The following is an 18,063-nucleotide window of genomic DNA, read 5'->3' on the forward strand; positions in this document are numbered from 1 at the left end:
CCTAGCGCGCCCCTCTCCTCCTACACTGTTCCTATTTTGCAAAGATATTTAAGTCTTTTTCTGCTATCTCTCCTTTCTTCGCTGTGTATATGCCTGTGACATGTAAATGTGTCTCTCTTATCTCCCGTCGTACTACTCGCTTTGCTCATGTCTGAGATCTATCAATATCTACCTCGTACAAATGTAGATCTTTAATCTACATTTGCTTCCTCTATCCCCGACTGTGCTTATACGCCTCTTCCTCCACTGTATTTATATGTCTGGTATTCACATGCCTCTCTCATATCTCCCATCATGCTCCTCCACACTCTGAGGTGTTTACATGTCTGCCCCCTACCTCCGTCCCCCTCCACCACTGTGTGTGGATGCCTGAAATGTTATCCCTTCCACATGTGTCTTCTATTGTCCCCAGTGTGTTCGTGCACCTCTCCCTCCCCTCCACTGGGTTTAAAAGGTGGAGATTTGAAATGTCCCTCAAAATCTGCCTCCTCGCTCTCCCACTGTGCATACGCACCTATTGCAGGGCCTGACTCTCTCCTACTTAGAAATGCAGCCACCAGCCTGCATGCCTTGTCATCACCTTATGGGAGGGCTTGCATATTTTTAACTCAAACACTCATGGGGGCATATTCACAAGCCCCTTTCAGTGACGTTGTGATGGTGATAGGGGCTTCGCCTTATTTACAATGCAGCATTAAGCCACTATACGTGGTTTAACGCTGCCTTGTAAATAAGGCACCCTTTCATGCTGTACTTAGGGAGAAAGGGGGTGTAATTGGAGTTGCAGTGGGCATTCCACCGCAACACCCATTGATTTTGACGCTGCCCCCTATTTACAAGGGCAACGTAAATAGGACGCAGCGCCAAAAAGAAAACCAGGTAAAACCTGATCTTAAACAGGCAAAACGAGGATAAATGCTTCATTTCTCCTCGTTTTTCTGTTTCAATGTGTGCTGCCTTGTGCAGCACACATAGAAACAGCAAATTGCCTATGATTGTTTATGTGTAGGAAGGTCCCCCTTCCAGCACATAAACAATCATTTTAACAAAGTGCAGTTTTGCAACTTCCATGTGTGCTGCATTAAGTAGCACACATAGAAGTTACAAACTGGCATTTATAGATTGTTTATGTGGAGTAAGGGGTACCTTCCTGCACATAAACAATCTTCCCCTCAACACAGGCACCCTTGCACTATGGTGCAAGGGTCCTTGCATTGGCGCAAGGCAGCTAAAGTTAGCGCCAGCGCAGGGGGAACTGCAGGGCTGCACCATATTCTAGTAAATATGGTGCAGCCCTGCGTTTCTAAAGTGACAAAGCGTGTCATTAGCCTTCTTGGCTTAACAACACGCTTTGCCCCTTTATCGTAAATATGCCCCATGGTGTTTTTAGCCTCCCGAGTCTTTGAATGCGCATTCCCTGTCGAACTTCACACGGGGCGAAACAGATGTCCATCTTTAGCTCACGGAGTCTATCTCATTACATGTGGTGCTTCTTAATAAAGTAGTGAAGTATGTCGGAGCCCTTGCTAGCAAGTCACAATGGCTTCTCTTTGCAGTTATTGAAGGTATGTAGTGGGGTCCTCAGTGCGGGTTTTGCATAGACAAAGCCATGGCCTGTGCATTGATTTTAGGAGCGAGAACCCACCTCCAGGGGCTGCCTGCATTATGGGTTTTCACGATGAATGTTTCTATTCTTCCAGTCTAGGTCTGTGAGGACTGCTCACAGTGGTCTGCCGGCAGCACCCTCGGCTTGTGGACTCTGAGGGCTCGTTGTCTCGCGACAGTGTGTTTTCCGATTGTAGGTCACACCTGGGCATCACGTGGGAGCACCCAGGTGTGCACGCCCTTGCTAACCCGCCATACCCTCTAAAATGCTGCTCGACAAACCATGCGCTGATTGGCAGATGCTAAAGAATAACTTATCCCTTTGACTTGGAGAGGAGATTGGATCTTGGGGTGATGAGTGGACATCGAAGACAGTCACGAGGGCGGAAAGGAGAATGTAGGACAGAGGAGCAGATAACAGTCCTTTTGCATCGTGATTGGAGGAAAGAGGGAGGTGCAGGCAGCCCAACTGGAGATCAGTGTGTTTGTTCATGAAGAGAGAGGGAATAAAGGCCTGATGGGTATGAGGGGGTAGAGGGATGCATAGATACTTAGGCGAGAGTGCAAGAGACAAATTGAGTGGGGACAGAGGGCAGGAGGCCGAGGGCAAACATGTTTTTCCTACCAACGCATACGGAGAAAAACAATCCAAATCTCCCCAAACCATTACTCTATGACTCATCCTATTCCTCTTTCAAAATATCCCCTACCTCCACTCACTGACTCATCCCAAACCTCTATTACTACTAGGAACTCCTAAATAACCATTTCCAAACTCATCCCTCCTCCATCCATCCTGTATTATATTCATCCAACTAACAGACTCACATGTTCAGCACTTCCAATAACAGCTTATATTTCCCTCTACCAATTCACCACTAATCCACCTTGAGTTCCGGAGTAGTGTGCTACTTGGTGAAAAGGGCTTCAATGCGTCACCATGCTTAGTAAGTGATATATAAATACAGTTAAAATTACAATTGAAATTACGATTACATATCTAGTATGCGTTGGGTTAAACAGGGTCAGGCTGGAAAAAAAATAGGCCTGGGCACCAAATCAAAAATGTACCTTATTAGCAGACCACTTAGCTAAAAAGGTGACCCATATTTGCAAAGTTTCCCAGTTTTGAACTTGAAAGATATGCTGTATGGGTGTTTTTGAATGTGTGAGAGTCTGCATGCATTTGTATTTGCTCCAGGCAAAGTTTGTATTAATATTAGAGAAATCAACCTTAAAAAACATTAAAACATTAAAAAAAACTTAAAGCCATAAAACAGGCACACAAACTGCTAAAAAAAGGTCCACACACTGATCTGTCAGACCAGCCCATCGGGCACTGCCTGGTCCCTTTACAGACCAGTCCGTCCAACACTAGGAGTTAATGGAGAAGGGAGGCATGACTTGGGGAAGGAGCACTTGTGCATCTATAAGTGTGAGTCCGCATGAGTGGGGGACAGAGGGGATATATTCCCCGAGATTTTGGAGTGGAAAGACAGAGGGGGCAATATCCCCATCCCCAGATTTTTAGGTGGAAACTGCTTTTAAACAATGGCGCACTGCCTTTTCGAAGCTACGCTGCACCTCACCTAAGTCTCCTTGAAGCTCTGTAACCTGAGTAGCAAACTCTTAGGGGCTCTATCATCACTTTGTTTTGTTAATTATTTAGTGCGGTCATTGAGGTGTTGAGCTCTTCTAAAAATCTATTTGCCAGCCAGCAGAGGAAGGTAATTCAGGAGATGCTACTTTATGGTAATGCAACTTCTGGCTCTGCTGACTTGACAAAATCCGATTCTAGGAAAGGCTCAACACCTCAATGAACTCATTTAAATAATTAGCAAAAAATAGCGGTCTCCAAGTACCCAAAGAGTTTGCTCCTGCAGCATAATTTCCGACAGGCGGGTTCTGTCACTGTGTTTGATCTTCAATGTTTGTGGAAATAGTGCAAAGAGAAAATCATACTTTTAAATCCTGGCTTCCACACTTAACCAAATTGTGTGGTCCACGGTCCATCGCTTTACTTTACTATGTATCAGTTTCCTTAGCCATACAGCTGGAGAGCACATTGAAGTACAGGATCAGAGCTCTAGAAAAACCTCACTTTTATATGCTTAATACAAAATTATCAGGCTTCACATTGTATAGCAATATAAACTGCATACATAGAGATAATGACAAACGGACACATTTGAGGTAATTTGTGGCCATTTCGTCAAAGCAAGGGGTATTCTTGAATGTTTCATTTGATCAAAAAGGGCACTCAATTTAGTGGTATAAACAAATGTGCCTAATTGAAACACTGGGAAGTGTTGAAAAATAAATTGTGTTCATTTTCAAGGCGCTATCATATTTTTTCATGCAATCTGTTGCCTGAGATACATCTTTTCATGACTCGGGTCGTGCTTTGGCCCTTAGAGCCAAACCAGACCCCAAGATTGTCCGTGTCCCCTTCTACTACCCCCCACCCACGCACAAGAAAAGTGGTGCCTCAGATCCGTGTGACTATATGCGCGCGTGTCGGTGTGTGGGAAGCTAGATAAGAAAACAGACTAGCGGGGGAAGTAAGATAGTTTAAGTGAGGGGGCGGAGGATGCAGTAAAGAGAGGCCGAGTCCGTGCGTGACTGAGAGGAGACGAATGAGCTAAGAAGGTAAACAGACAGCGTATGTGCCTATGATGAGTAACAGCGAGCGGGAAAGTGACAGAAACTGTGAAGGAAAGAAGTAATTCCCCTCTTTTAATTTTCTGGAAAGGGCCATATGCATCCGCGCCTGATACTCACTGCAGTTAAGAGTCTGTGAAATCGAGCTGTACAACCTTTCTAAATCGTGATTTTATTTTCTCCACTGAAATTGGCACTTTAATTTAAAATGAAAAACAAAACAGGCTGTTCGTGTCGCTGCCTCTTCGCGCGTACGGGCTGCTCCCGGTAGCGGGAAAGCCCTGCGGCACAGAGTCGGATTTCTAGCCCCATTTGTCATCATTGTTTTCGGCGCGCTGGGTGGATTTACAGCCCGCCGCAGGGCCGTGCCGATGCATATTCATCTCGCCAGCGGTGTCAGTGCAGGCAGCCCGCCGCGCCCCCAGACGGAGCCTCGCGGGCTTCCCGCCCTCGCCGCGCGCGCCTTGGCTTCCCGCCCTCGCCGCGCGCGCCTTGGCCTCCCGCCAACCACCGGCTGCAGACGGCCACGTGCTCGAGGCGAGCGGCACGAGCCCTCGGCGGAGACTGACACGGCCTCTGCAGAATCAATTAGCCAGGCCCGGGAGATGCTCCGGAGCTCAGAGGCGCTCATCAGGCGACGCGGGCACAGCCAGTCACAAGCCTGACCTGGAGGGCTCACTCACAGCGTGTGCGTGTCACTCCGCCGCGCCCACGCACTCCTGCCTGGTGCGACGTGTGTCGGGTCTTTGATTTCCTGGAGATGCAGCGAGACGTGGTGTGAGCGACAGAGTGGCCTCTTCCACAAGAGAGAACAGATCAAGCGCTTTTGGAAAACTACGTGTCACTCTGCTGCCTACTTAGGTAGCTGTGTTATTATTGCAACGGCGTCCAGAGTAGGTGCAGGAGGCTGGATCCATGGCATTCCTAATTCATTGCACCATGTTACCCCTAACACCTCCCTTGCCTTGAGTTAAGCCTTGGCTGCTCGCCCTCGGCCACCCAGAGAAAAAAAGGCTTTGGCGAGGCCCGCTTTCTGTTGCCGACTTGGCATCTGGTTGCAGGGACCCCCATCTCTCTCCTTTTAGGAGAGCCCAATGTAGTCCCTGGTTGTGTATAATTAATATAGTACTTACCACTGAACTTGTCTGGTCCAGTTTAGAAATGTTTTTCACTCTACCTGATGGACGCCCAGATGATTTCTAGTCAGTAAGTCTTGGTGAGGAACATGTGTTTGGAGAGTCAGACCCCAGACCTTGTGGCATCGTTTTCAGTAGATGTTGCCTGACCTCACTTAGTTGTTGCTTCTGCCCACCTCTGCTGAATGTTCATGGTTAGATTTGTGCTAGTGATGGAGGGCACAAGGTGAGTCGTCCAACAGGCAGCGAATGCAGAATACAGTGAGTGGGGCTCCAATTTTATGTCCATCATCTCTACTGGTCAGCATTTATTTTTCCAGCAAGGAATATATCCTAGGATCTCTGAAAGTAATCAAAGAACATTCCTGATGGAAAAGAATCAGCTTTCAAAGATAAGTGAGGAATATCAATGGGGAAGCTGGATTTTTAAATGCCTAGAAAAAATCCAGGAGCTCATTTACAAGCCCCTTGCGCTTCCGTTGTCTCACTTTTTTTTGATTCAACAACAGCATTTTATTCGCTCCAAATTTACAAGGATGCACTTTTCATCAGGTTACGTTAGTTTTTCGTGCATCGGAATCGGCTGTGTCACATTAGTTTTTAACTAATGCAAGGTATGCATTTCATCAGAAACGCCCTCGTAAAACGAATGCAGTGGTATTTATGATTTTTTTAGTTCTTGGAGCATCTTGCTGCTGCACTGCCATTGCATCACAATCCCTATGCCTGCTAAATCCAGGCATAGGCTGGATTTATGCATTGCATTGGCTGTAGCCAAGGGATCACACCAGCTGTAGTGACTTGACTGCAATCAAGTCACATGGTCAGTGGGCCACAGAAGGTAGCTATGTGCACATAATGTCAAATTGTGTGGCATTACGTGCTTATGTCCCACATACAAGTGGGCACTATGCCCACTTGTATGCGTCACATCCAGGACGAATATGTTAAAGCGCAAGTGTTAGACTTGGCATCTTTGGCGTGGTTTCCGCAGACTTTTTTCCTCTGCCTCCTGTATTTTTTATGCTGTGCTGGATTACGTCTTTGCTGGCTTAGATGCTTTAGGCACTTTACCACTGCTGTTCAGTGTCAAAGTGCAAGTGCTCCCTCTGTAAATTGTTAATACAGTTGATTCTCCCAGATTGATATATTTGATTTACTGGTAATTCTCTAGTTAAATGCACTGAAGTGTGACAGGGCCTGTAAATCAAATGCTACCAGCGGGCCTGCAGCACTGATTGTGCCACCCACATGAGTAGCTCTGAAAAGGTATCTGAAACCTGCCACTGCAGTGTCTATGCGCAGTTTGTCAACTGCCATGTCGACTTGGCAAGTACATCCTCTTGCAAGGCCCCAACCTTCCCTTTTCTCACATGTAAGGCATCCCTATGGTAGGCTCAAGGTACCCCCCTGCAGGGCAGGGTACAGTGTATGTGAAAGGTAGGACATGGACTGGTGTGTGTGACATGTCCTGATAGTGAAATACTGCCCATTTCGTTTTACACTATTGAAAGGCTATCTTGCCCCGTAAGATAGAATGGGATGTGATTTTTATCATCTTACAAGTATAACTTCCCCTTGGGACAAGATAGAGAAATAAAGTTTAGGCTCTCTAAACTCAGAATTCAATTACACATCTTTTAGTAAAGATGGTTTGTAAATTGTGTGTTTGAAAATGCCACTTTTAGAAAGTACACCGAACAAGGTAGGAATATAGTTGAAAGTTGTTGGACGTATCTGAGAGGTAATACAAGCCCACAAATATTAAACCAATCCTGCATTGCCCATAGGTGAAAAGTGTTTCCGAGCCATAGGGAGGCGCCCATAAACGGACTCACAAGACTAAATAAAGGTATGTCACGCAGTGTTTTGTTAAAGTAACCTTAAGGCTCAATCCAAGTCTGGCTCTAAACAGAATTATTCTTCAGATTGCAGCTCTAAAGATCTAAAACCGAACATAGGATTACCACAGCCACATGAAAGGTAACATGGACTATAAACGCAGTATAATGCAAGCTTTGCAGACATATGAGGCTAGAGAATTTACACTGAAACACCGTTTGGTGCTTTTCTTTTTTCTATACACATGCAGATAGAAGTGACAAGGCCCTGAGGAGAACCCATAACTGTTGTGTGGTGTTCGAAACGCGTCGGCAGAACGGAGATACAATTTAAAAATACTAATAACTATTGACTCATAGAATTGATAATGAGTGTTATCTCTTGTTGATTATGACTTTGTTCACTACTGTTCCTCTAATTGTAATCATTGATGGTCAATAAGGCGAAGAACTGATATTTGCCTGAGGAACGGCCGAAAATAGATTTGTATAAGTGAGGTTGTATATAATGAAAGTCTAGTGTATAGTGTACAGTGAATGTTTACATGTATGTAATAATGTTTTTCGGTAAATGGTGTGTATAAGTTGATGTATATATTTGTTATATATGTTGTGTTGTTTTTTTCTGACATAGAAACAATTGATTTTTTCTATAAAGTGAACCTAAAGAGAAGGTAAAAATAAATATACCTAACAAATCAAAATTGATTTTGATCTGTTGCTAATGATTTAGAGCAAAACCAAACAAAGTGGGTTGGCATACATATATTTTTCACTTTTAGAAAGTAGGCATTTTCTTGTTTAACCATTCTGTGTGCTTCTGCCTGTTTGTGTATTGACTGTCTGGTTTTGGAGTGACAGGGGCTGGGGATGTGCATTCACTGTAGAAAGCCACTTGGGGGTTGAGGTGAGCCTGGTCCTTCCTGGATGACTCAGAGCTGAGCTGAATGGGGCTTGGCTGCATTTAGAATAGTGGGAGATTTTCTTGCACCTGAACAGGGCCTGTCTCCTTCGCACAATGCTGTGTCCATCCCCTGTGGTCATACTGCACCAGTGAGAATAGAACTGGTTTGGACTGGGCTCAGAGACCCTTGCACAAAGAGAACAAATACTACTACTAATAATAATAATAATTCTTTATTTAGATATAAAAACATATCTTTAAAAGATTGCATAAATCACATTGTGTACAGTTTTATGAATAAAAATTGGTAAAAGAGTAGAAAAATAAAATATGACCGTGGGCATGCTAGTTAAATCATTTCAATTTGTAAATTAGCCCTCCCGGTCTTTGCAAGTTCTATTAAAATACATGTTCAATCTTGTCAACGAGCAGTATGGCCTCAGCTGTGTCCATTTTGTCTAGGTTGCGGTAAGCATGCTGAATAAATACATTTTGGGGTCTAAGTATTAGACCTAAAATCCCAGAGATTTAGATCACTTCTGGACTCAAGAGGAACCTTTGCCAAGGAGAAGAGCTGAAGAGCTGTGAGGAGGAGTACTGCCCCTTTGCTGTGTGCTGTGTGGTGTTGGCCTTCAGTTGCTGTTTCTGCAAAGGAAAGGACAAAGACTGGAACTTTGCTTTGAACCTGCTTGTAAAAGAGCTCCAAGGGCCTGTGTGTGCTGGCCTCCTGTTCTGAGGTCTCAGGTACACAAAGACTTCACCCCCAGCCCCCCTGAACTCTGCTGATGAGAGTTCTGACCTTCCAGGAGGTGCCTGTTCCAGTTCTGGGCCTCTGGAGGTTGTGCTTGCTGCTGGGAGCTTGAAGAAACCTGAAGAACTAAGAAAATCGACACATCACTCTTCTTGCAGCTGTTTTTCCGACACAGTACCACTGTACAAGAAGAAATCGCCACGCATTGCCACGTCACTGCCGAACCGACACAGTGCCTGTTGCCACTGCAAGAACCAATGCCTCGAGGGTTCGCAGCTGAAGAAACCGCCGCAGCACAGCTTGACTCCGCTACATCTGTCACTGATGCATCCCGGATTTCCAGGCATCGTACCGTGCAACAGTTTTTCCTGACGCATCACCCACGGACCAGATTCGTCGTGGAGTCTACTCATCACTTTCCCATACAGACCGTATTTGCCGCATTACTTCTCCTGTGTGCAGCAGAACTGTCACATCACCTCCCCAAGTTCTCAGGAAATTACGCATCTCTTTGTTTCTGACCCTTCCCATCTCTGCAGCTGTTAGGCCTTGTGAATTTTGATGCATCTACTGGTACTTTGTTAGAAATCACACATTCATTGTTTTCTATGGGAACATTTGTTTGAAACCTTTCTAAAGTCATATTCTTATTACATGTATGTTGGATTTTTGTTGTTTTGGTTTTGTTGAGCTTAGATAAAAATAATTTATTTTTCTAAACTGGTGTGGTGTCCATTTGTGGTGTTATTACTGTATTACTGTGTGTTTTGAGTACAAATACTTTACACATTGCCTATAAGATAAGTCTGTCTGCTCATGCTAAGCTACCCAGGGGTGAGCAGGGGTTATCTAAAGTGTGTATCCCCCTTACCCAGACTAGAAGCAAGGGCCCCTATTTGGACAAAGGTACCTACCTCTGCCAAGTAGAGACCCCCATTTCTAACAGCAAGGTGATTATGTCACCTTTTCAAGCTCAAACACTTTGGGGCTAATTTACAAACCCCTTGCGGCCCCGTTGTGCCACTTTTTTTGATGCAATGGCTCCACTTCATTTATTCCATATTTACAAGAATGCAGACGCATCACTTTTGGTTGGGCTACGTCGGTTTTTCCTGTGTTGTAATCAACTGCTTTGTGTTGGTTTTTTAATTTATGCTGGGTAGGCGTTCTGTCAGAAATGCCCCCCATTAAATGAAAGCAGTGGTAGTCATGATTTATTTTAGTTTTTGGTGCATCCGGTTTTCTGCGCCGAATGCTGTGCGGCATCCTTTACACATTCATCAGGAAGGAGAGAAGAGGAGTTGAAGTCCATTCAGTTCCCCTAAATAGATTCTATGGCAATCAAAAATGGGAATGGACACTGGTGTCTACTATAACCATTGGTTATATTTGAAAACCCTCATAGACGCTGTGATTTTGACGATGCGGTGTATCTTATTGTCCGCCCCTTATCTAGCGTCATGGCATAGTCATCGGGTAATCAAATGACGTGCTATATGCCTGCCTCACCCGAGGCAACCTCTGGTAAATGTAGAAGTGTCCAGAAATTACAGGGACAGCAACAGAGGAATGATACATAGAGCAGTCAAGAGGATTATTAAAAAACAGTGTCACACCAAAACCAACATTTATTTTAAAGAGGTGGGCACTGGTGGATAAAAGATGCTGCGGTATATAGGATAATCGAGTTACTGGATTACCATATGTCTCTATAGGTAGGTCGACATGTTTCAGCTCTCCTGGGCCCAGCAGGGTTTGTGGAGCTTTCGTCAGGACAATACAAAAAAAGAAGGGGGTGATACTCACACAACTTGTGTAGTTTTCAATTATTGTATGAGACTCTCATACTTAAGTTCCTTCGTTTGAAGTGAATGAGTCTATGAGGGTTTTCAAATATAACCAATGGTTATAGTAGACACCAGTGTCCATTCCCATTTTTGATTGCCATAGCATCCTTTACACAGGCACGTCAGAATTTCCAACGTATCCTTGAAACCTTGCATCATGGATGTTTGTCTTGTTAATACCAATGAACACAAAAGGTGCCTAAACCATTTTAAATTTCAAATTATCAACTTCCTGGTCAAACACAAATTCTTTTAGTTTGCACCGGTATTTTATATATACCTTATGATTTCAATTTTTTTTTATGTATCTCTTTATCGCAATTTTGAATGAAAAAGAAAAACCATATATTATATACAACATTTACAAAAATGGACAGCGTAATTTACAAACACTTATTTACATTCCACCTAATTACTGAAACATACTTCCTAAATACAAAGCTTTATACAAACAACAATATATACTTATATCTGTACTATTTAGAAACTGAATGAATCTATATCCAAATGAAAGACAAAGTCCGAAAAAAGGAGCAAAACCACCAAATGATAACAATTTTCAATAATAGCAGAAATGAATTCGAACTATCAATGTCGTTATAAGCTCCTTGATTGTGCCGACGCGTTTCAAATCCATGAAAACCAATTCCCAGATTCTCATCAGGGCTTTGTCACTTTCTGTATAAGATGTAAGAAAGACAATAACCTGTGAACTCCTTCTCTTTTCTTCAATTACACTACTTAGGAATGGGGCTCTATTCATGTACCTAAGTAACTTGGGCAATGGAGCCTTCTTGATGTTAATGGTAGGCTCTTATTGCGATGTCTCAGTCCATATATTTGGAAAACAAGGGTCACTTTGATAGATTGTGGTGTTAAATCCTTAAAGAAGAAGATATGTATATATCTGTCAGACTTGCTGATGTATCGCAATCTGTTTTTCCCTGTAAATCCCTATTTTATTCATACCTCAATTTTTCAGGCCGATATCGCTGATCGTTAAGATATGGCACCAATCTTTATTTCTTGTCAGAATCTACCAAGGAACACAATCAATTTAGACTCTCTCAACTCGCTGTTCATAAAACATGTTTCTAAGAAAACGTTTATGGAAAACTCTCTCAGCACGTGTCACGTACCTTTCAACGTGCTTTGTGCGGACTGCTGTAATCCTTTTTGTTATGCCTCTCGATAATGCGTTAGTTTATGTTCGCCGCATTCTATGTAATTTAAGCTGGCGAAGAAAAGGGGATACATTTGTATTCGTATAAACCACGGAATGTAATTAGATGGATACAATGTAAACCGCGGCGTGTTGATGCGTACCTGCTCACTGTTATCTGACGATTCCCATGCAGTGCGAGATTCGTGTTTACTCCCAGGCGATTCCTAAAGCGCAACAACAATCGCATTACTCCCTGCTGTCAACTACGGGCTCCATCATAGTTATTCAAAAAGCGGAGAAAGATAAGGCACAGTACCTCTTTTTTAGACCTCCCGCACAGTTCAATTTCAAACGACCATCGCGGCGGCCATCTTAGAAACAGTAGTATTAACTCTTCCTACTGCAGTGGGGCACGTAGTATTTTTTAGAAAAAGTGTCACATCGAGTGGCCAAATATTCTTAACTTTTAATAGGATCACTACAAAAGTTATATATATATGAAACAGACATTGTCCTTCTTTTTACCTCATTCTTCTACCAACCAGAGGGATTTAATTATGATGAAACACGAAGTCTACTGGTGCACAATAGCAGTTCAACTAACTGCAGGATACTGGAATTCAGAGTCTACATTTCAATTTATGTAGAATTATATCGCCCGAATACATTTACATACACATTTAAGGAGGCATGGGTACATAACTATGTACTACAATCTAGATATTTCTGACAAATTGTTAAGCCCTGTCTGCGTGCCATTAAATTTCAAAATTAGGTATGCTTCCTTTTGAAGTCTGTATCCGCACGGCGCTTTGTTGGATTCATAGTGAATAGAATTGACCATTTAAAATCATTTTCCCCATGTGAATTTTCAACAAAATGTTCCACTATTGGGGCTGTCAAAACTTTCTTTTTAATGCGGGACCTGTGTTGGGCAATTCTCATGTTAATTTGCTGATTGGTCTTTCCTATATAGATCTTCATACAGGGACATATTATCACATAAACCACATTTCTTGTTTTGAAGTTTGAGAAGCCCAAATTTTCCATTTTATGCCTAAGTGATTAAACTCATTTCCTTCAATAGTGTTAGGACAAGCCACACAATTTCCACACTTGTGGTGGCCCTCAACTGGTTAAAGGTTCCATTGGGATAGTAGGTCACTTTTTGCTTTTGGTATTGTAACATCTGCTCGGACAAACTGTTGCCCTATACTTTTATTCTTTCTAAAGGCAAAAATTGGTCTTGGAAAAGGACATTCAAGGTCTTCAAGGAGGTGCCAGTTTTTAAGTACCACCTGTACCATTCTGTGTGTATCTGGTCCATAAGTAGTTACACATACCAATCTATCCAGTTCTGGTTTCTCTTTCACCTGTAAGAGGCATTCACGTGGTATAAATCGTGCCCTTTTTAAATGAATGTTTTAAGAGTTTTTTTGGATACCCTCTATGTATTATTTCCCTACAGAAGGTTTGAGCATGTTCTTCGAAATCACTGACTTCCGTGCAGTTTCTCCTAATTCGTAGGAGCTGCCCGTATGGAAGATTTGCTTTTAAATTCCTTGGATTGGCACTTTTGTGATGCAGAATAGTATTTTTGTCCGTACCTTTTTTGTACAAAGATGTTTTCAACTGCCCTTCAACACGTCAACTCCACATCCAAGAATGTCATCTTAGTTTTACTGTACTCAATGGAAAATTTTATATCCTTGTGTCTGGCATTAAGCCATTCGTGGAAAGCTAGTAGCTCCACCTGACTCCCCTGCCACAGGAGCCAGATGTCGTCAATATAGCGTAACCATTGACTGATATGATCTCCAAATGGGTTGTTAGTCTCTACGAATCTTTTTCCATATTGGGCCATGTACAGCACTGCCATTTCTGGGGCATAAGGACACCCCATCGCAGTGCCTTTCACCTGCATAAAAAATTGATCATTAAAGGTGAAATAATTCTTTTTTAGAGCAATCTCAGCCAGTTTTAAAATGAATGCCGATGGTACTCTATGTGGTCTCTCCCTACTCTCTTAGTATAGTTCCATCACTTGCAACGCCTCGTCCTGACGAATCTGCGTATAAAGCGATGTGACATCCATCGTCACCATAATTTGGGTTTGTTGATCAAATGAGATTCCTTCTACCTTCGTCAAAAAATCTGTAGTATCTCTTAAATACGATTTCACCTCCTTAAGGAATGGCTTCAGAAGAAGTCTACGTATTTTGAAATGGGTTCAAGACAAGAGTCGCACCCGAGACTAATGGACGTCCTGGGGGTTCACTGAGATTTTTATGAATCTTTGGCAGAAGATATAACACCGGGGTTCTGGGGAATTTTTTTACCAAAAACTCATATTCCTTTGGACCCAGGAAACCTCCGTCTTTTCCTATTTGTAGGATTCTCAAAATCATTCCTTGTATCTGTCTGACTGGATCTTCTGGAAGCCGTCGATACCAGGTGCTGTTGTTGACCTGTTTCAATCCCTCACTCAAATACATATCGCGTGGCCAGATGACAACTGCCCCGCCTTTGTCGGCTTGTTTTATCACAACTGAAGAATCTTCTTTCAAACTTTTTATAGCTGCTCGTTGTCTAAGACTAATATTTTGTTGAACATCTTTCTTAGTCTTTTCTAGTTTATTAATAGATGACGACAATATCTGCTCAAATGCATATATTTGTTTGGGGATATTCTGACTGGGAACAAATTTAGATTTATTTTTCAGTCCTGTCACCTCGGTATTAGATATTAACGGTTGGTTAGCAAAAAAGGCCTTTAGTCTTATTTTTCTGCAAAACTCTTTTGCTTCCATTTTAAGCTTTGTATAGTCATCTGTTTACATGGTCCAAATTTCAAACCCAAATTCAATACAGCTTCCTCATCACTAGAGAGTACCCTTGCTGATAAGTTGACTACAGTAGTAGAACCCCCTACGATTTGTAGAAGCGGTTCCGAGTTCTCATTTCCCATGGCGCCTTGTACCTTGTTTTTGGTTGTTGACCCTTCTCTAAAAAAGAAACCTGCTTCTTAGAATTATTACTTCTTCTTTAGGGATTTAACACCACAATCTATCAAAGTGACCCTTGTTCTCCAAATATATGGACAGAGACATCGCAATAAGAGCCTACCATTAACATCAAGAAGGCTCCATTGCCCAAGTTACTCAGGTACATAAATAGAGCTCCATTCCTAAGTAGTGTAATTGAAGAAAAGAGAAGGAGTTCACATGTTTAAATAAAACTTTATTGTCTTTCTTACATCTTATACAGAAAGTGACAAAGCCCTAATGAGAATCTGGGAATTGGTTTTCCTGGATTTGAAACGCGTCGGCACAATCAAGGAGCTTATAACGACATTGATTGTTCGAAATAATTTCTGCTATTATTGAAAATTGTTATCATTCGGTGGTTTTGCTCCTTTTTTCTGACTTTGTCTTTCATTTGGATATAGATTCATTCAGTTTCGAAATAGTACAGATATAAATATATATTGTTGTTTGTATAAAGCTTTGTATTTAGGATGTATGATGTCAAGTATGTTTCAGTAATTATGTGGAATGTAAATAAGTGTATGTAAATTACGTTGTCCATTTTTGTAAATGTTGTATATAATGTATGTTTTTTTCCTTTTCATTCAAAATTGCGATAAAGAGATACATAACATTTTTTTAAAATCATAAGGTATAAATAAAATACCGGTGCAAACTAAAAGTATTTGTGTTTGACCAGGAAGTTGATAATTTGAAATTTAAAATGGTTTAGGCACCTTTTGTGTTCATTGATATATATAGGGCCCTGCCTATTCCATATTCCTATGGGCCTAACTCCTTAGCTTTTTGTGTTGTTAATACGGCGCATCCATGGTGACCCAAGGGTTTCTGCCGCAGGCGCAAGTAAAACTGACGCATCGCTGTTTTAGCACTGCAATGCACCAGGGCTTGTAAATAAGGCCCCCAGATTGGAATTGGAATGAAAAGGGCAGATACTGTTGGAAAGTAAAATTCCGGAATTTTCATTAGATAAGGATGGTAAATAGATGTGGGTCATGTAACTTAAGCCCAGTGGTACTATTTTAATTTGTTTTAAATGCATTAGCTACACGGGTATACGATTTAGTCCCCTCTCTGACCAGGAGTGCTTAAATTACTCTTAACACTTTAAAATTTGTCAGTATTTCTGAACTATTCTCTGTAGCAGGAAATCATTTATGTACCCTTCACAAGGATTACAAGTATGAACAGAAGAAACAAAAGGGATAAAAATGAATAAAAAGTTAAATGTACAGCAGAACTTTTATTGTGGATTGGCAACTGGTGACTTAGTGAAGCATTTTTTGTTTAGGACAACCCATATAAACATTTAATTAACACACAGGTATAGCACACCATCGCATGCCTTTAACCCTTTTTGTTCGTCGGTTGGACGGGGGTGGGCGTGTGCGGAAGACGGCCGGGGTCCGTCCTGACCACTGCCAGTCTAAAATCACCTGCACCGCGGCGGAATTCCAGCCGCTGTCAACGGGTTAATATAAGCAAAGCTCAAAATTAATTACGATATATTTTGCAAAAAAATACCAGTCTGTGTTGTTGTCTGGGACATAGCGGTCCTTGAGAGGCCTGTATTGGGCAGATCCATCTTCTTTTCCTACCAGAACAAGACACAGGAAAAGGGGCATAAACTATTTTTAACTTAGGAAGCCACTGGGGCAACTCTCTTCTTGAGGACAATCCCAACCCCCCTTTCCCTGGAAATTTGAGGTGTTACACCCCCCCTAAAAATGTATTCTGTCATAAGTAGTTGGTTATAAGGGCTTTCAGTCGGTTATGATAAAGTTTCTGTTGGATTTTACCTGGGATTTTTACATGTTCACCCTAACAAATACACATACACACACACTCGCTCTCATCTCTGTTTTGAATGCCTTAAAAAGCTGTGTTTTAAATGCCCCTCACAATCCACACTCCTCTCTCTTTTCACTGCCCCTGAAGCCCCCCTCATGCCCTGCGTCTCATGTAATGTGTTTTAACAAGATATCCCAGAATGACTGTTGGGAAATCTGAAGCTCATCCCCTAATCTTATTGACCAAGCTACTTCCCTGGCAGTATATAGTCATCAGACACAACAGTGGACCCTAACTCTTGCACTCTTCTGCTCCATCACATCCGACTACCTGCCCTGCATAAAATGCCATTTTCATGGTTCTGATAACAGTTTGTTTTTTGTCGATCCCTTACAGATGCCTTTGTGGGAGGACTGATCGGCCTGCTCTTTGCCTACATCTGCTACCGCCAGCATTATCCTGCACTGACTTACAAGTCCTGCCACCAACCCTATGTCTGCCTCCGCACCCAACCGACCCCGCACAAGGAAGAGCATCCCCCGGTGGAAAACGCCACAGGCCTCCCCCTGGAGGGTGTAACGGAAGGGCCCGTATGACCTGCATAGACACTAGTGAACTCATACATGCCCGCCTCCCAGAGGGCACCTTCATACATTCCTCTCCATCCATGTTTATTTTTCAAAGATCCTGCAGGAAACCTTGAATACAAAGTCCCTGCAGTTTTCAGCCATGGATGCTCTCCATCTCCTTTATATGTATTTTTGGTCTAAAAGTTTTAAAAGAAAAAAATAAGGAAAACCTGAAAAAAATGAAGGAAAGCAACAGCCTCAACCTGGCTTTTATACTCCGGAAAGCATTGTGTGTTCTGATGACTGCCTTCAGTCTTGTGCTGCTCGAACTGTTGTTTGTGTAATTTTGTCTTCTTAACAATGATGTGTCCATGAAGGAGATGTTTTCACTTTTTCACTGTTTTTGACAAAAATAAAGGTGCTCATGGTGAATAGAAACTTGTCTTATTTATATATTGCTTTTCTGACCAGGATGGTTTATAACAATTTCCTTCTCCACAGGGCCATCAGATGAGAGGGTGCAGAACTGTAATTTTCCCCATGTCTCAGGCTTATTTAGGGCCCTACGCTGGCTCTGCAACATTTATTTATACATTTTAAAGCATGAATGCCCTATTTATTAGCCAATGCTACTAACGCGGCTTAAAGCACTACAAGGCAGCGAATGCTGTTTATACTGTTTTCTCTTTACCTGCAGGGTGTTTTCTAAAAGCCTTTAAACAGGTCCTCCCTTTAGAGGTGCACGC

The 18,063-nt window shown here is 42.4% G+C and overlaps 1 protein-coding gene across 1 annotated transcript in view; it reads left to right on the forward strand.

Moving 5' to 3' along the window:
- Positions 1–17,744, forward strand: part of PLPP4 (phospholipid phosphatase 4) — a 745,038-nt gene extending 727,294 nt beyond the window's left edge. Inside the window, exon 7 of the mRNA XM_078641202.1 lies at positions 17,145–17,744. Coding sequence (XP_078497328.1) covers positions 17,145–17,344 — 200 coding nt within the window. The 3' untranslated portion in view covers positions 17,345–17,744. The remainder of the gene's footprint in view (positions 1–17,144) is intronic.
- Positions 17,745–18,063: the final 319 nt, after the last annotated feature.

This window comes from Lissotriton helveticus, chromosome 5_1 (genome assembly GCF_964261635.1).
Source record: "Lissotriton helveticus chromosome 5_1, aLisHel1.1, whole genome shotgun sequence".
Taxonomy (NCBI): Eukaryota; Metazoa; Chordata; class Amphibia; order Caudata; family Salamandridae; genus Lissotriton; species Lissotriton helveticus.